Source organism: Microdochium trichocladiopsis (assembly GCF_020744255.1).
Source record: "Microdochium trichocladiopsis strain MPI-CAGE-CH-0230 chromosome Unknown B0I36scaffold_2, whole genome shotgun sequence".
Taxonomy (NCBI): domain Eukaryota; kingdom Fungi; phylum Ascomycota; class Sordariomycetes; order Xylariales; family Microdochiaceae; genus Microdochium; species Microdochium trichocladiopsis.
Window position 1 is genome coordinate 866,054 of NW_025763545.1, and position 18,258 is coordinate 884,311.

At 56.2% G+C, this 18,258-nt stretch overlaps 5 protein-coding genes across 5 annotated transcripts; 3 read left to right on the forward strand and 2 right to left on the reverse strand.

The window, feature by feature from the left end:
• Window positions 1-56: 56 nt before the first annotated feature.
• Window positions 57-1,783, reverse strand: B0I36DRAFT_371894 (putative glucokinase; the record flags this gene model as incomplete). The annotated part of the gene is made up of 3 exons (XM_046160062.1): window positions 57-1,466; window positions 1,536-1,615; window positions 1,687-1,783. 3 exons carry the CDS (start codon window positions 1,781-1,783, stop codon window positions 57-59), a joined length of 1,587 nt encoding a protein of 528 aa, XP_046016444.1.
• Window positions 1,784-4,089: 2,306 nt separating this feature from the next.
• On the reverse strand, window positions 4,090-4,636 carry B0I36DRAFT_64464 (uncharacterized protein). The gene has a single exon (XM_046163146.1). The coding sequence runs from the start codon at window positions 4,524-4,526 to the stop codon at window positions 4,245-4,247; it is 282 nt and encodes a 93-aa protein (XP_046016445.1). The 5' UTR covers window positions 4,527-4,636; the 3' UTR covers window positions 4,090-4,244.
• A 4,821-nt stretch (window positions 4,637-9,457) lies between these two features.
• B0I36DRAFT_313800 (uncharacterized protein) lies at window positions 9,458-12,601 on the forward strand. Its single transcript, XM_046152672.1, has 4 exons — window positions 9,458-10,500; window positions 10,563-10,667; window positions 10,764-12,135; window positions 12,195-12,601. Exons 1-4 carry the CDS (start codon window positions 9,892-9,894, stop codon window positions 12,392-12,394), a joined length of 2,286 nt encoding a protein of 761 aa, XP_046016446.1. The 5' UTR covers window positions 9,458-9,891; the 3' UTR covers window positions 12,395-12,601.
• A 284-nt stretch (window positions 12,602-12,885) lies between these two features.
• On the forward strand, window positions 12,886-15,603 carry B0I36DRAFT_313803 (CTP synthase N-terminus-domain-containing protein). The gene is made up of 7 exons (XM_046152673.1): window positions 12,886-13,164; window positions 13,259-13,394; window positions 13,468-13,748; window positions 13,811-13,928; window positions 13,984-14,068; window positions 14,121-14,825; window positions 14,891-15,603. The coding sequence occupies exons 1-7, from the start codon at window positions 13,140-13,142 to the stop codon at window positions 15,332-15,334; spliced, it is 1,794 nt and encodes a 597-aa protein (XP_046016447.1). The 5' UTR covers window positions 12,886-13,139; the 3' UTR covers window positions 15,335-15,603.
• A 620-nt stretch (window positions 15,604-16,223) lies between these two features.
• B0I36DRAFT_380550 (thaumatin family-domain-containing protein) lies at window positions 16,224-18,101 on the forward strand. The gene is made up of 2 exons (XM_046160821.1): window positions 16,224-16,928; window positions 16,991-18,101. Exons 1-2 carry the CDS (start codon window positions 16,488-16,490, stop codon window positions 17,777-17,779), a joined length of 1,230 nt encoding a protein of 409 aa, XP_046016448.1. The 5' UTR covers window positions 16,224-16,487; the 3' UTR covers window positions 17,780-18,101.
• The last annotated feature ends 157 nt before the right edge of the window (window positions 18,102-18,258 follow it).

The window sequence follows — 18,258 nt, forward strand, 5'->3', positions numbered from 1 at the left end:
AGATTTCGCCAAAAACGCCGATAGTGCCAGGATTCGTGCTCCCACATCTTCTGAAATCACGCAACAGCGGACGACTCCCCTGTGCTGGGCATCACGCTTGCCAGCTTCTGTGTGACGGTAGTCCTGAGAGCCGTCAGGTAGTCGACAGGGTTCTTCTTCTCCATCTCGGCGGCGACCAGGGCAATAAGGGCCGCGCCCACGCCGCTGCCATCCTTGGCAATGCCAATGCGGATGCGCTTGGCGCCTTCAGGACCAATGCCATCGATGACAGCCAGGGCCTCATAGATCATATCGCGGAAGAACGGGTAGTGCTCGACCAGGCTGCCGTCAACGCCAATGTCAATGATGTCGTCGGGAGTCTCGGTGAGCTTGCCGCTCTGGAGCGCCACAGCTCCAAGCGCCACGGCTGCTAGCCTGGCGGCCCGGCGTCCGACAGCATAGGCGATATCCTTGAACGCTTTGGCATCCTCGAGAGAGGCCGAGTAGATGTCGAGCTGCTTCTCAAGCGCCTGGCGGAGAGAGTAGATCTCGGGAGTGCTATCGGCAGCAGCGACTGACATGATAGCACTGTCCAGGCCCCACTGCGTGAATACGGAAGAAGACGGTGAGATTGTGGTGGTGGACTTGAGGTCATTTGTGCTCGAGTTGTCGTCCTTGAAGAAGGCAACGTTGGGGTTCTTGATCAAGTCAACGATTACCAGACGAACAATCTCGCCGAGGAACATTCCCGAGACACGCTTCTCAAACATCTGGATGCCGGGATTGACACTCTTCTTATCGAGCTCGATATCGTAGGTCGTGTTGGGGAGGACGTTGAGCTGGTTGTCAAACGAGCCCCATTCCGTGTTGATGACCATGTCTCCAGTGGACTTGTCGTACTCGCCCTCAACTGGCTTCAGGATCTTGGTGACCTTGTCGACGTAGGCACCGTTGGTGCCGGTACCGAAGATGGCACCCAGCAAGGTGGCAGTCTTGCCAGGCGAAGTGTAAGACCGGGCCATGAGAGTGCCGACGGTGTCGTTCACCAAAGCAGCCACCTTGACGGGCAGATGGAGCTTGTCAATCTCCGTCTGCAGGAGGGCGCAGACATCCTGGCCAATGGCGTCAGGAATATCAAAGCCCTTTGTCCACCGAATCAGCGTGCCCTTGTTGATGCCGATTTGCTGAACGGGAAAGCTGAAGGTAAAGCCGAGGCGGAAAATGTGCTCATCACGGTAGCCTTCAGGTGTGCTAACCGTCTGGCGACGTCTAATGTGCGCAGCAAAGTGATCTTCGTGGTGCTCCTTGAGGAATGCCTCGATCTGCTTGGCAAGGAATGCGAAGAGGTCCTCGGCTTTCTTGGCGACCATGAGCTCTTTAGGGATAGCAACCTTGTTGAAAGTCAGGTTGAATGTGGTGTCGCCATTGAGGTGGATAGAGCAGACGCGGAAGTTGGTGCCGCCAAGGTCGACCGCAAGGTACAGTCCCTGTAGGTCATAACGTCAGTATGGCGTTGGGGCCTTTTGGTGCTCGGCCGAATCTACCAGACTTCATACCTTTTCCGTGCCATTGGGCACTCCAGTCACGTAGGTCGGGATCTGGCTTATGCTGCTCCCCTCCTTTTCCAAGCCCTCGTCTGCGTGCAAACAATCAGGACTACTCACAAAAAAATGACAAATGCCTGGTAGCAAGTGGGCATAGACTTACTCATCTGACGGAGGAACTCCTTGACACTCTTGTTGACATCCTCGTCGGAGTAGTCAAACTGCGCGACGAGGCGCTTCGTCTCCTCGATCAGAGCCATGGTGCGGAGTGGTGAGACGGGAGGTTCGGTGGGGAAAGGCTCTGGGCTCTTGCAGATAAGGTCGTCGACGACGGTGGCAGGAGGAGAGAAGATGGATGAGGCCCTGAGGTAGGAAGGAGGAGAAAAGAGGCGCGAGGAGGGAGGCTTCAAGCCAGAGAGGAAGAACTGGGCAAACTATATTGTCGTCGCAGAGGGGTTAGAATGAGCTGCATGCATGGATTGGGCTGCCCGACGCCTCGTGCCCAGGACGCAACCGATGGAGATCGCAACGCCTGTGACGACAGTGTTTAATGGAAGCGGGGCACTCGCCAGCCAGCCGGGTGGAGGGGAAGCTGCGGCGCATTGCTGTGGGCGCACATGCACGGGGCTTGCAGGGCTTCATGTGGGGGGAATGGCGCCAGCTCCATAGCTCCATGGAGTGCTGAGCTGAAAGCCTGCGCTCTGGAGCTACCCGCAAGCAGAGAATAGGCCGAGAAAAAAAAAGACTGGGCAGGCCAGGTGGGGGAGGATGGAGAAGCTCGTCGTAATAATGCGGGATCCAAAATCGTCCATTAGACGGCTCCGGGTTTCCCTCTTTTTCGCTCGTGCTCTTCTCGTGATGGTATTTCCCAGCCCAGGCGCAGTCGAGCAATAGCTCTGTGCTCCAGATGTACCAAAAGGGAAGGGGGCACTCACCAGGACCAATGCCAAAAAGGCCAGCGACACAAAAAGGCGCAAGTGCGGAGTGTTGGCCGAGACGACGACGCTGGCGAGCTGCGTGTTGTGCTTGCCCACGGCGGCAGCGGCGACGTTGCTGGTGTCGAGAGCACCGGCGCCGTGCGGGAGGAGAGGTCGGCCCGTTTTCTCCAAATTGGATGGGGGCCCGCGTGCCATGGCGCGGTCCGCACTGGCGCGGAGTGCCATCCAGAAGCTTTTACAGAAGGTGACGTGCCAATGAGACAAGCCACGCCGAGTCTTTCACGAGCTCCGCGGCGCGCGCCCTTGTCTCGCTTGAGGTTGCGTAAATTCAGATGTCCGGAGTGAGCCCGTGGGTTGCCGCCTCCAGCGGCTGCGAGGTGCAATGTCCGGACCCCTGCTGGCTTGGGAGGCCGAAATGGATGTCTGCGGAGTCTGTGGTGGTTCTGTGGGCGCTGGTGATTGGCGACAGTGGCCCCTCTTGTCGATGTCGACACGAAAAGGCCCGGATCGGAGGAGATAGCCGGGAGGGCGATAATGCGGTGGTCCGTTCAGGCCGTCGACTTCTTGGAATCCGTGCCCGTGGGCAATGAGGTCATACCTCGAGGTGAACCCACGATCGTAGCGATGCAGGATCCAACTGTGCAGACACCGACAGACCTCGCTGGCTCGTGGTATGCACCCTGCCTGCGCACTTGACCGGTGACTTCAGTCGTGGACACTGCTGTGGGTGCGTCCGGGGCAGGCGAAGCGAAGGCGATGGGATGGGCGAGGTTGCTGTAAAGTACTGGAGATCCGGGAGGAAGACGGTTGGCGGAGTGAGAGCTTTGGCTCGTTGCGCGCGAACGGGCTCGTTTCTTCTGATCTGAATCGAGTGATCAGGACGGAGCGGTGACCCTGGAATTGGACCCTTGACGAGCCACAGAGGCAGCTTGCCCTTGAAATACAGAGCCTGTGACGACCTGGGCGGCGAGACTTCTACGTCGAGCTAGGCGGCATCCGCTCGCAAGGCTCTTAACTGGTCAGGTCAGTCGCAGTGCTGGGCGGCGATGGCAGAGCGACGATGTCGACTGAGGAGACATCCTGGGCTGCTCCTTGTGGTTTCTATCGTGGGCCGTGGCCAGCCCCCCGCGGCTTGTTCCAAGGTTGTGCCTCTGGGGGGCCACGCTCAAACTGGGAAGCTCCCACGCAAGCCCCGCCCACGGCCACGATCCGTGCATTACGTCGTCGTCCTTGTCAGTCCTGCCAATCTCCAGCAACAGGTAGCATGGCCGCAGAGAAGCATTTTGCGGACGGGAATTGCACTCCTCTTGCCATTTTCATCTTCCTGGTCCGCATCGTTTTGCCACGACAGCGAGACATTTTTTCCAGCCCGACGAGGTGCATCTTCACGAGTCTAGCTCATGCGTGTTGCCAGGACGAGCTCAAGCATAAATTCGAGACCGGACGAGCAAGTCCATGTCTGAAACGAGTTTAGATAAACCCACCAGAGTATCACTCACTAATCATGATCTGCTGTCCGTGTGGGCCATCGGTAAGCAACGACACGGCGGCTGCAAACCTGCCTACGGTATGCAGACCGCTGGCAAGCTGTAGACAAATAGCGATTGCTGTAGCATCGCGAGTTTGCCCCGACACGCACCTTGGAAGAAGACATCTCTGAGCTGGCACGTGCTCAGCCTCACTTCACACCTTCTTTGTTCTTTCCGCCATTCAATGTTTGTTTGGCATGACTGTACTTCTACATCAAAGGCGGTAAACTGCAGACCCTTTCTTTACCGGCACGTCATGGGCCAACCAGCTCCAACCAACAGCATTCATGGAGCCAAGCACACAACGTCATCCGAAAGTGATGGTCAGGTCGGCCTTGTCTCACCTCTTCTTTGATAACCACAAGCCAATGTGTAGCTCCAGTATCACCAGAGGCATGTGCAGTTGGTTGCCGGAAAAGGTCTTTGTGCGGAATGTGTAAGAGCGATATCGAGGACAAAGACTCCAACAGCAACGGCAGGGTTAAGTAACAACAGGCTGGATGTTTCGCGGTCCTGCAAATTCGGCTACACGGCATATTTTGTAAATCGCCGCGACAATCTGGACGGTACGAGGCGGGAAATGCCACATGCTCTTCATTCCTCCGTGGAGTCGGGTATGTCTTCGGACTTATATTCTCTTCTGCTTATGATAATGTCAGGCATCTTCACAAATATGTCGTTGTGCCGTTGCATTCTTCTTGATAACACCATACCAATCGGTCACTCGTGGCACTTCCTACTTGTGATTTATTTGCCCACGTTCTGGCTCGGGCTCCAAGCCAGACACACATAAGTAAGGAGATCTCACTGTTCTCAAACGTTCATTGCCCGTCTGCATCTTTACTTCAAGCAAGGCGGTCTTCGCCTCTCAGCTCATTTTGAAGGAACTCGCCTCCATAAACGGCCAGCGGAGTTCTCGGGGAGGCAGAAGCCATGTACCACCACCACTCGTCCTCTGCCGCAGCGGCATACTACTGCCAAGCCTCACACACGACCTCATCTTCCCCGATTTGCCTTTACCACGCAGAGGCACACTCCTCCTACGACTCCTGTCAGAGCCATATGAAGGGCTCTGGTAGCTACCGCACAGAGCCTAGCCACAGCAAGTCGAAAAAGAACAGGAAGATAACATGCCACCCCTCTGTCCTGCGCCATCGCATACTCGGTGCACAAGGGACAAAGTGGACGAATCTGGGCGGCTGGACAAACGGGCGGGTCGACGCGATCGATTTCGGGAGCAAGAACAAAGCCAGAGCCAACAGGAACAGTCCTCATATCGGGGCTGCCTGCTGCCATATTCGCAGCGAAGAGACCCATGACTGCTACACATACAATATCTGCTCCGGGACAATGGCCAGTAGCGCCACCGGCAGTGGTGTTGCTCGCGGGTACAAGTACAGATACGAGTATACGTACAGCCACAACGACAGAAGCACGCATTGCAACTCATACTACAGCACAACGCAGGCTCGAGACCACTGCACCTCAAGCAAGGAGAGGCATCAAGCCGAGGACAGCACTCAGCGCGATAGCCGCGAAAACATCGGGAACGAGCACAAGAGTTATCCTGATGGCGAAGATGTAGAGCTCGACGAGCTGGCCAGGGCCATCCGAGAATCCAAGCTCTCTGGCACAGCACAGCCGTCTCACCTATCCACGCTGTCCGGCTGTTCATCATACTCATTTTTTCCATCGTCGGAGCCTTCTTCATCTTCTTCTCGTTCCCCGCCGCGGCCATTGCCGTCGACAACGTGGTCGTCTTTCTCGTCCAACCGCGCTCGTCGGGCATCCAGTCCCACAGTGTCGATTGCTCCGTCGTCGTCTGCTTCGCGCACGCCCTCTGTCCAGCGCGGGCGTTGGCGCAGCCGAACGACGGAGTCGGAGCGATGGCCGACTGGCAATGATAAATCTCTATCTGGCCAAGGGACTGCGTTTGAGACAAGCACAAGCTCCTCGTCTGGCGACAACGGGCGAGATGATCTCCCGCCCCGCTACAGCCAGTTGAGTTCTCGTTCCAGGGCGGGGAATGGTAGTGGACGCGGGTCTGACACATCACTAGATGACCGAAGCAGAGGAGGAGACTATGGCGCCCTTGGCAGCAACAAGGCAACCTCCTCATCGCGTTCCTCCCGTGACTACCATGGTCAGTCAAGCTATGAGGAGTGGCTGACTGAGCGTAACAAGCACGGTATTTGTGGTAAGAGAGACACGACGGCGGCTTCATTGCCGGCATTGTCTGGCCGCCGGCACTCCGAGTCGGGAGAGAACGATGTTATGAAGTTCTTGGTAAAGGGCTGGGCATGATATATGGACGGAACGGTACTATCGGAAACGCCCAAAGGGGTTCTACGTTTGCGTGGCGATATACGGCAATTTTTAGGGTCCTGAGCTCGTAGAACGGCTAGGAGACGCCGTAACTCTGCTTATTACTCTATCCATATTCAAATTGTCAATAGTGGGATGAACCTTCTTCTTTGTGAAAGCCAGGTCAAGCTTTTAGACTAAAAGAACACGAGCTGCTCAGCGGTGTCAAGTTTGCGGACCTCCACCTCGCTCGAGGTGCGCACTTTGACATCAGACTTTGGAAGGGAAAGTAAATCCACTGGGAGTTTCTCTAGCCCCGAATGCTGGAGGCCTCAGCCATATCATTGCGAGTAACCCCTGGAGTCAAGAGCCAACAGTCGTTCCCGGGTCAGCTTGATATGGCTGTGCTGGCTACTTCCGTAGCCATACATGATGGCTGACAAGCCGTGCACGGAAGTACGTCGTACCGAGCTACCAGCCACAATCAACTCTGACCGAGGAACCAATTTCAGAATGCCTCTTGCCTGCCAGTGTGTGCAATGATGTTGATGAAACAAATTCCCCCCTCTGGCAGCTTTCCCAGGCGGGGCCCTGGACCTACCTGTGCTATTTATAGTACCCACACCAGGACAGCGAGCCGGGATGAACGACTGCCAAGTAGAGAGTGGATAGCTACCCAGCACAACAAATGGTCTGATCCTTGAAGTGGGGAGAACGCATCCTGATCTAAAGGCATCCAAGGGTCAGGGTTCAGAATTATGTTGCTGTTGTGATCGAGATAGCAGGGCGGGCAAGGTTACTGCATGTAAGTTGGCGCGCAAAGCGTAGCTCCATCAGACAGGCCGCGGAACTTGAGAGGTTCCATTCGGTGCCTTGACATGACAAGACTTTTGGGATGCACCTCTCTGCAAAGCGCGCCAAACTTGATCCACGTAGCTTCGTCACATTGTGGCAGTTCCCGAGGAGGGACTGCGGCTGGACGCTATAGTGGAACTCGGCCGAGTCAAACGCAGCACTAGACCTCAGCTGGAATCTTGGTGTGTGGCCCCCAGGCTGTGGGTGAAGCTTCATTTTCTGGCTTCGTCGGCGGCTCCAATGGGTCTATTTCGACGGGATCGAGGGCCCGCAACCTTGCGAGGTTCTTCGGTATTCCCAAGCAAGACATCTCCAACGGACGATCACAACCCAGTCTGGCGGATCCACGACGCCTCAGCAGGGCACAGAGCTGGCGGTGTCTGCTCTGGGACGCGAGGCTCAGCCCGGCACAGCCCCGACATGAATCGAGTGGGGTCTGGGAAGACCCTGCGGAGGGAAGACAGGTCCCGTCGGTGTGGACAGGATCGGACTGCGGCTCTGGCCGAGAGCTGTGACTGGCCATGCAATGGTGTCTGTCCGCGGCGGTCAAAGCTCGCCGGTATCATCACTATTGCTTGGAAGAGAACACTGTCTGCAAAGTGATAATATCATCACATGACGATGACCGTTGGAGACATGGGGTCGAGGTCACTTTTCGTTCCACGCAATGCCGAAATCTCGATGGGTGTGCGACAAGCGTGATGGCCGGGACGTGCATCCGGACAACCAAAGCTCTGAGTGCGAGAAGATCTGCGAGGTGATGCGATGCAACACCACGACCGCGGAAGGGAACATCTCTCTGCAAGCATGCCCACAGACATGCCTCAGGCCAGTGCATGTGTTGCATTACATAATCCATGGCTGGTGGGACTGACCCACAAACGGCAGGCTCTTGCGACCTTGAAAGTCCTACGACGACCTCCCGTGGCTGCCCAACCACGTTCTTCAGGGTTTGTCCTTGGGCCTGTGTAAGTCCTTTGGTTTCGCCACGCACCATGACCAGCGGGACATACTGCCATGGGACACTGTCATCTGTGGACTACTGCTTTGAGAATGCACAAGCTGTTCCCTGAACTGGCTACTGCTCATGGGCCAAGATCACCAAGCTTTTGGAGCTGGGCTCGCTTCTTGCACGCCACCGCAATTCCACACTCATCTCGTGGGGGTTTGCGAGTACCCGCCCCTGTCCCGTTCACATCTCGACGAGTCTTCATGTCCTTTGGGCTTCGTCTAGAATGGCCAGACCCTGGTAAGTTTGTTTTGCCAATCAAAACCTGAGCCTCACTCCTGGACGACAGACTGTGGAGGCCATACATTGTGAGAACACAATAGCTGGAACTCACTCTTAGTCTGATTATCCCTGGAGACCAGTTCTGTCCTCTGAAGTGTGTTTCTGCTTTCCACGTCTGGGCCCGACACGACGATGCCACAGCACCCGAGGATTTGAAGTTGATGGAACCACATTTCGTGTGGCAACAAGGACCTTGAAAAGCAGAAGGGGAACTGTTGCCCAGTCTCGCTGCCAGTCCTTGCTGGTCTCAGCCTTATTGCTGCCACCCATTCTGAGCAAGGGCTTCACAGACGACACTGCCCTGCGGGTGCACTCCCCTGGCCTGGAGGCCCCCGGAGGTTAGCGCCGTCAGCTGTGCCAGCCACGGGGGGCTAGAGCGGGCAGGGGCTTGCAGGAGGGCTGTGGGCGGCGAGCTTGCGCTCGAATTGGCTGACCCCATCCCGCAGGGCTCTCTGCCCGTCTATTTTCTCACTCCGTGCAGGGGTCGGGCAGATTTGACCCCTCCTCCTCGCACGGGCAGGTCCACCAGCCCAGGCGAGTTGCTGACAGGAGTCATGTCGAGGTTGTCTGCAGCTTGTGGGGGGTTGCTGTCCTGCCGGGTGTGGTGATTGTGTTGTTTGGTCGTTAGGTCGAACTCGGCAGGGCTTTGGGACGAAGTGGCACGGCCGTGTTGATTTCTGGACAGCATCTGTAGAGAGAGCCTGCGAGCACAGCTGCCCGAAGGGATCTTGTGCCGCACCTGGCCCTGGGAAGAGCCGCCGCGAAGCAACACTGACCGTGGCTTGCCCTCGTATCACGGAGCCAGACCTGTAGCGCGAAAGCCTGTCCCCAGCCGCCGTTGAGTATCCGGCCCTGCTTAGGCTGACTAGGAGCTGTTCGCATCGACAGCCGCAGCATTCGAGTCGATCGCTCGTGGGTCCTGTCTGAGCCAGCCCGCGCAGCTCTCCTGCTGCTGCTGCTGCTGCTGGGTGCTGCACAAGCTTTTGCCCTCAGCATTGCCTCAAAAGGTGTAGGTTGCTCCTTATTGTCGCTGCAAAGTGGCTGCCCCACTTGAGCCCTCCTCCGCCCGCTCGTCGTCCTGCTGTGCCTGCGCCAGCCCACGTCCTGCCTGTGTCGGGTCGTCCTCCAGCTGTCCTGCGCTTCCCCCTCCACGGCCCCCGTCCTGTACCTCGCTCGATCCACCGACCTTACAGCTGCTCGTCCTCCTCTCTCTGTAGTACCTGGTGCTGCTACGGCTGCTGTTGCTGCTGCTACTACATGCTACCGCCTCCGCGCGTGTGCTTGCTTCCTGGTCGTCTGTCAGCCTGCCTGCCTCACCCGCCGAGCGTAATCGATCCCACCTGGGCTCAGCCCGAGCCCTTCCTCTCTCTGCCACCCGCCTCTTGTCCTGCCCCCTTCCTCCCCCCCTCCTTCCTCCCTCTTAAAAGCCTTTCCAACCTAACCTCGTCCTTATGAGTTCGCTGAATTCTTTGAATTCGCGCTTCAAGGGCCTCGGTTTTGGCAAGCGCAAGTCCACGGCCAGCATCCCTTCCTCAGACACCAGCAGCCTCCACCAGCAACAGGCCAGCAACACTGCTACCCCGCCGCCTCAAATACCGCAGCAGTTCCCAGCTTCGGGTCAGCCGCAGCCCAGCCAGCCTGGTGTCGCGCCTCCCCTCCCCTCGTCCTCTTCTCAACAGAGCCTCCCGACGATGAACCATCCTGGTGGTCCTCCACGCCCACCGAGTTACAACGCAAACTTCCCCCCTGGAGGCCCTCCTGTCGGCAGAACCAGTCCTCTCACCCAGGGTCCAGCCAGAACCCCGCCGTCCCAAATGGTTGGCGGCCCTCCCCCCATCAACACCGGCGCTCCCGTCGCCGGCTACCCTCCCCAGATGGGAGGGCCCGGCGGCCACCCTCCCCCAGGCATGGGCGGTCCTCCTGGATACGCCGGCTACCCTCCGCCTGCTCCTCCGCCTCAGCAAGGTCCTCCGATGCAGCAGTACGGTCGGCCGCCGGCGCCGAATGAGGTCGATGCTCAGAGCAAGAGCAAAGCCCAGCTTATTGTTGGCATCGATTTCGTAAGTACAACTCCGGGAAGTGAGCCTGGTGACCACATAGAGACTAATCACCACCCTCATAGGGAACCACTTTCTCTGGTGTAGCATTCGCTTTCGCGACCAACAACGAGGCCAAGGAAGACATCATTACAGAGTGGCCAGGCGCTGGTTCTTACACAAAACAAAAGGTATGTGCCTGTCCTACGATATCGCTCCCATGCTTCAAAACGAGGAGCCAGCGAGCCAAAGTACGTTGCTGACCGTCCGTTGTGGCTTCACTACAGATCCCCACCGTGCTGTACTACGATCAGTACCAAAAGGTGGTTGGCTGGGGTCCCGATATCGCAGATGCCTTGGCACCGACTGGTTACCCCAAGCCTGGTGTGCAGAAGGTTGAATGGTTCAAGCTGCAGCTGATGCTGTCAGGAAACACCTACATCGATCCCATCAACCTGCCCCCGTTGCCCCCGGGAAAGTCTGAGATCGATGTGGCCGCCGACTATCTTTTCAAGCTTCGCCAAGCCATGAGAGCAGCACTGCAAAAGACTCTTGGTGATGTGTTCATCAGAGAGGAGCGTAACATCCGCTACTATCTGACAGTACCAGCCATCTGGAACGATGCCGGAAAGGCGGCTACTCGTGCTGCTGCCATTCAGGCTGGCTTCCTGCGTGACGAGAACGACAACAGACTGACCCTCGTCAGTGAACCTGAAGCCGCCTCTCTGTTCTGCGCCAAGACTGGGCTGCTCAACCTCCAGATTCATGATGCCATCCTCATTGTCGATTGCGGTGGTGGCACAGTGGATCTGATCGCGTACGAGGTCGAGGAGCAGAACCCCTTCACAGTCGCAGAGTGCACAGCCGGTTCCGGTGACTCATGTGGTTCTACTGCCCTGAACCGCAACTTCAGCAACATCCTCCGGACCAAGATCAGGAAAATGAAACTGCCCGACGGATCCAGAACCGCCGGACGTGTCTATGCAAAGTGCATCATGGACTTTGAGAACAGAATCAAGGCCGACTTCCGCAACAACGGCCAGAAGTGGGCTGTCGATGTTGGTATCGAGGCAGAGTTCCCCGAGGCCGGCATTGAGGAGGGTTACATGACTTTCACCAACGAGGAGATTCTTCAGTGCTTCGAGCCTGTAGTGAACCGGATTCTCGAGCTCGTCAGAAACCAGATTGTCGCCATCCAAGCGCAGAACCGCACGCTCCAGAACATCTTGGTCGTCGGCGGTTTCGGCGCTTCCGAGTACTTGTTCCAGCAGATCAAGCTCCACGTCCCTCCTCAGTTCCAGTCGAAGGTTGTTCGCCCTATGGACTCGGTCGCTGCCATTGTCAAAGGCGCTGTCACTGCTGGTATCACCGAGAGAGTCATCACCCACAGAATCGCCCGTCGGCACTATCTCATGGCAACTCTGCAGCCTTTCAAAGAAGGTTACCACCCCGAGGCTTACCGGGTTCCTTCCTTGGATGGCAAGGACCGGTGCAAGTTTACCAGACAAATCTTTGTGCAGAAGGGCCAAAAGGTCAAGATTGGCGAACCTGTCAAGGTTTCTTTCTTCCGACAAGTGGCTCCCGGCGCGACTCTCATGTACGAGGATATACTGTATGCTTGTGACGACGACGTCTGCCCAGAATACACCAAGGATCCTCGTAAGTCTACCTTTTAAATCCTCGCCAGCTTGGACACAGCATTAACAACATCAAAACAGGCATCAAGGAAGTGGTTACCCTGACATCCGATTTGTCAAGAAAGAATCTCGAGAAGGACTTTGAGCGCATGGACACACCTCAGGGCACATTCTACCGGGTATACTTCGATATCTATCTTACTCTGGACGGCTCAGAATTCAGTGCCGAGCTGGTGTGCCAAGGAGAGGTCATGGGCCGTTGCAGAGCGAGATTCAGGTAATGACATAGACAAAGCTGGGGAGGGTTTGGTTGTAGAGAAGCAAAAGAGCGGGTCATTATTAGCACCGAAACAAGTTCGGTATGCCTTATTTAACGCCAAATGATACCTTTTACTCCATGTTTGGAAATATGAAGGAATTCACCATTCGCATCGAGGGCGCATGTGAATGACTTGACAGGCCAATGTCACGCGCGAGGTCACGCGTCGCGTTATGGCGCAAGCGCTGCAAATCCAAGTTGATTGTTGTGCCCGGCAGCAGGCCGTTCAATTTAGTGCCTTGCCTTCAAGCCATTGACATCTGGGGGCGAGAAGCATTGACGACTAGCGGCCTTCTGGATTTAGCTTGTGACAAGTCTTGACTCAAAAGGCACCCAAAAAATGGCACCGCTTATCGCTGACCGCCCACCCCATCTGGACAAGGCGGGGCATCTGCCTAGCTTTTTTTCCGCCAGGCGGGCTCGTGTGTCGGGTGTATTCACGCGCGAGTCCAACGCAGGACGCGCTGCGCAGAATCTTTCCTTTCTTCTCCCCCCCCTCCTGGCGAGGGCTCTCCGTAGCTAAAAGAAGAGGCCATTCCGAATATACGACCATTTGATCTAACTCGTCTGAGTTCCGAATTGCTTGTCCGATCACTCTCTCTCTCTCTCGTACTGTCACAGCCCTATTCGAGCTAATCTCACCAAGATTTCGAGTCTCCTGCCTCATCGTTGCATCTGGTCGCTCCCTTCTCGGGTGAACAGACAAGATGAAGTACGTCCTCGTTTCCGGAGGTAGGTATCAGACAGCTGGACAAGAATCGGCCGGCAATGGCCGCAATCGTCGTTTTCGAACAGCACGGGATGACTGACATTGGCTTGTTGTCAGGTGTCATCTCTGGTGTTGGCAAGGGCATCATTGCCTCCAGCACCGGCCTGCTCCTCAAGACCAGTGGTCTCAAGGTTACGAGCATCAAGATTGACCCCTACATGAACATTGATGCCGGCACAATGTCTCCGATAGAGTCGGTCTCTACCCACCGGGGCAGCCTTTGCTCTGTTCGTCCCCCGGCATCAACACAGCTGACAACGGTCCAGACACGGTGAATGCTACGTCCTGGATGACGGCGGCGAATGCGATCTAGATCTCGGCAACTACGAGCGTTACCTTCACATCACTCTTCGACGAGACAACAACATCACCACGGGCAAGATCTATCAGCAGGTCATTGCCGCCGAGCGCAGAGGCGACTACCTGGGCAAGACCGTGCAGGTCGTGCCACACGTGACGGGTGCCATTGAGGACTGGATCCAGCGCGTCGCCAAGGTTCCCGTGGACGACTCTGGTGATGAGCCGGATGTTTGTGTCATTGAGCTTGGTATGGCTGCCGTAGACCTCTGTTGTTGAGGTCTTGGGTCACTGACGTGTGTTGCAAAATAGGTGGCACTGTCGGTGACATCGAGAGCGCGCCTTTCATTCACGCCATGACCCAGCTCCAGCGCAATGTTGGCAAGAGCAACTTTTTCCAGATCCACGTCTCTTATGTCCCCGTCATCCCGTAAGGCGCCCATCTTTACGCCGAGAGTACACCCCTTGCTGATCTCACTATCTAGCCCTGGAGCCTCTGGAGAGCAAAAGACGAAGCCTACGCAGAGAGCCGTGGGTGATGTCAGAAGTGCTGGCCTCAACCCTGACCTGGTGAGTCGCTGTTTGTCAGTGAGCCCCTCTAGACTCGAGCTAACGGCTTCAGATTGCCTGCCGATGCGAGAGACCACTCGAAGAGCCGATCATTAAGAAGATTGCCAACATGTGCCAAGTCGAACACGAGCAAGTGTTCGCCGTCCACGACGTCTCCACGACATATCGCGTTCCCCTCCTCCTCGAGAAGCAGAACCTCCTGCCCATTCTTAGAAAGAAGCTGCAACTCGACGCAATCAAGATTCCCCCTTCCCTCGTCGAGCAGGGCAAATCGATGTGGAAGGAATGGATCGGCCTGGCGACAGGTCAAGATCACGTCTTTGAGACAGTCACCATCGCCCTCGTTGGCAAATACATTTCTCTGCACGACTCGTACATGTCGGTCACAAAGGCTCTCGAGCATGCCGCCATGCACTGCAAGAAGAAGCTCAACCTCGTCTGGGTGGATGCCGAGCATCTCGAAGACAATGGGGCCAAGCCCGCCGACTTCCACAAGGCGTGGCACTCCGTCTGCACCGCTGACGGTATCCTGGTGCCCGGAGGTTTTGGCGACCGGGGCACTGAAGGCATGATCAAGGCTGCCAACTGGGCGAGAACCAACAAGACACCATACCTCGGTGTTTGCCTTGGCATGCAGGTTGCCGTGATCGAGTACGCGCGGAATGTCTGCGGCATCAAGGACGCTGGCAGCTCCGAGTTTGATGACCCGAAGAAGGACAAGATCTGCCCAAACCCGGTCATCATCAACATGCCTGAGGTAAGTTACCCTGCTGTCGTTGCGTGCCAGGTGTAAAATGCAAACTAACAAACGTCACACAAAAGATTTCCAACGAGGTTCTCGGCGGCACCATGCGCCTTGGCAAGCGTGCGACCTCTTTCCAGCAGGGCACCGAGTGGTCTAAGTTCCGTGCATTATACGGCTCTGCACCGGAGATTTGGGAGCGACACCGCCACAGATACGAGGTCAAGCCCGAGGTCATCTCCACCCTGGAGCAGGCTGAAGGCGGCCTGACCTTCGTCGGCAAGGGTGATGGCGACAAGCGCATGGAGATCATCGAGATCAAGGACCACCCTTGGTTCGTGGGAGTGCAATTCCACCCGGAATACATCAGCCGAGTTTTGGCCCCCAGCAAGTCGTATCTTGGATTCTTTGCCGCGGCAGCGGGCTGCCTCGAGGAGATCACCAAGGAGTTCAGCGGTCGGTTTGACCTGAGCCATCTTCGTGTTGCACTCCCGGAGAAGGGCGTTACCAACGGCACACTCTAGAGCAGAATGTGTAGGATGTTGGTTCGGGTGGTAGAGCGGTGTACCTTGCGAGGCTGCAGATCAAAGGCTAAAGCAGCCAGCAAAGTCTGTATAGAACTTCTCATTACTCATTAGATTCATCATGTTTATGAATAATGCTCGATTGACCGCAAGGGTTTCCTTCGCTTGTTGAGAACAGCGGTGCTGCACGTGACCCTTCCTCGTGCGTGTGCCGTCGTGAAGGATCGAAGGTTTGGAGCTGCCCAATCTAGAATACAACTTGTCCGCAGGGTGTCTGATCCAGGTGACCAGCCATGACCATTCACCGGTTCAAAGCGGTAAACTATGGCAGCGTACGTATCCGCTATTGTCCACACGATTTTAAGTTCCACGTGAAGGTCGACGGGACGGACCCCTGGACACTGCCCAGGTGTGGGTGGCTGAATGTCACCAAAACAGGGAAGCGCTAGCTCTGGGAGGGGTCCCGCCTGCGTCATCGCGCCTACCGAGCTTCCTGTACCTGGATTCCATGTTATCCACAGGCTACATTTAGATGGACACGGTCAAGCCCAACACCTGGCGCGTACGGACGCATCTTTGTGGACCATGGCCTGATATACAACGGTATCATCACACTCATTTTTATGACAAGCATCGCGAGCTGCATATTTCCTAAGTAACAGTATTTCACGAAAAACACACATAACTTGACGGAACTGCTACGACATGCGCGGTACTTCGGCCGAGCGACAAGGGCTGTGACCAGAACCTGGCCTGCCTTACCAGTGACCAGGATCTCCTCACCACCACCACCACCACCACTTGTGGACATCGCCAGGGGTCGGCAGCCAATATAAACATTTCAGTGATACGTCACTGGCGCTTGACCCTTGGACCCTTGCAGCTGTGCCACGCACTTCGCATAGCTTCAAGTCTGCAGACGTTCTTAACAAGAGCACCCCCGCGCGCGCTCTCTAGAGGCTGTGTCGACCTTGCCACGAATTGCTCTACCACTCGGCATGCGAATTGCGAGTCTTCTTGTATACCATTCAGTCTTGCTTTTGCTACTGGATCTACCAATCAGCTTTGCCTCCAACACGATTACGGTCTGGGATCTTTGGTGAGAACTTGCTCACGTTACATTGCGCGCCGTCCCAAGGACCTGCCTATCGTGATGAGAGCGGACTGTTGTCAAAACAGAGGGGCTGGGCTCAGTCTCCGACAAGCTGCCGCCACGGCCATCGCATGGTGGGCAGCCTTCGCCGATGCCATTGTATACCCAAGCCATCACGAGCTGTACAAGTTCGATTATCCACCAAGAGCGCACCCACCCGCAAGCGAGAGGCACATCAAAGCCAGAGCCGACGATGAGAAGCCCATCCCTTTGCTCGTGACAAACAACTGCCCCGACACGCTGTGGCCGGGCATTGCGACACAACATGGCGACGGACCCGAGTCCACAGGATTTGAGCTGGGCCCTGGCAAGAGGAGAAACATGACGGTGGGGTCGACATGGCAAGGACGTGTATGGGGACGCACAAACTGCACAGCAGATGGCGAAACTGCGACGTGCGCCACCGGCGATTGCTTCGGAAAGCTGGAGTGCGAGTTTAGTGTAAGTCTGTGGTAAATGTGCTTGTTCACTTGGGCTGAATCGAAACTAACGCGTCAACAAAGGGGGCCGCACCTGCCACGCTGGCTGAATTCACCCTATCTGGTGGTGTTACCGGAACGCAGACGTTCTATGACATTTCCCTTGTCGACGGGTACAACTTGCCTGTTGGGATCGTCTATCACCCAGCCAAGAACACGACATGGATCCCTCCAAATCTGGTCAACCCCGTCTGCATCGGCACACCGGGATATCTGGCCGACTCCAATAGAACAGGACTCACCTATACGAACTCGACCTACCCAATGCCCTATGAGACAGCACACGATAACGAGCGTGTCTCAAACTGGTGCCCGTGGGATCTTCAGGCCTTCCCGCCCACGAAGCCAGGCGACGGAGTCTATCCTTATCCAGATGACAATGTGCCACGGCCAGTTTTTGATCCATGCAAGAGCGCATGTGCTGCCACGAACGACCCTAGGGATTGCTGCGCGGGCGAGTACAACAACCCGGATGTGTGCGGGCCTAGCTTGTACTCTACACGGGCTAAAGCCGTGTGTCCAGACGCGTATAGCTACGCGTACGATGACCAGACCTCGACGTTCATCATTCCGCACGGCGGAGGGTGGGAAGTGGTCTTCTGTCCAGTGGGCCGGAGCACAAATATCCTTTCGACGTTCGGTGCCGAGTTGCAGGAGCTCGCTGCTAGTGGCCACGCAAGCCACCAGATGCTGCTCAACCTCATGAATACTAGTTACATAGACTCGAAGCCGAGCAGCGCAGGTCGGTTCAGCATTCAGTCCTGGGGACTACTTCTGAGCGCCCTGGTAGGTGCTTGGGCCGTCGGGCTCTGATGGTCTCTCGTGCGGTAAGCCAAGCCAGCGGACGTTGAGGAGAAGCGTTGTTTTCAAACAGTGTTTTAGATTGATACCACACGCGAAATTTGATTGAGATTGCTGGATTGCGGCATTGGTTACGAACATGGGCCGCGCAGGGCTAAGATAAATTGTTTTGGGAGAGGAAGCAAGGACCCACGGCGAAGCAGCTGGGCTGCTTGCGTGTTGGAATTCTGACGAGTAAGAGAGGTTTTCAGTTGATTTCCTTTTTCCCTAGAATTCTTCTGTGCCTGGAAGCATATGTAGCACAGTCTTTGAATGACACGAAACATTCACCACAGTGCTCGTGACAATCTGCTCTCGTTACAAGATGTTGGGTGTTGCCATGTTCCTGGCTTAATCTCGTGCGATAACCGGCCAGCTGTCTGAAAGGAGTGGTGACCTGACTTAAACTGACCTAATGACATCGCACACTGCCCTTGACGCAGCCAGGCGAT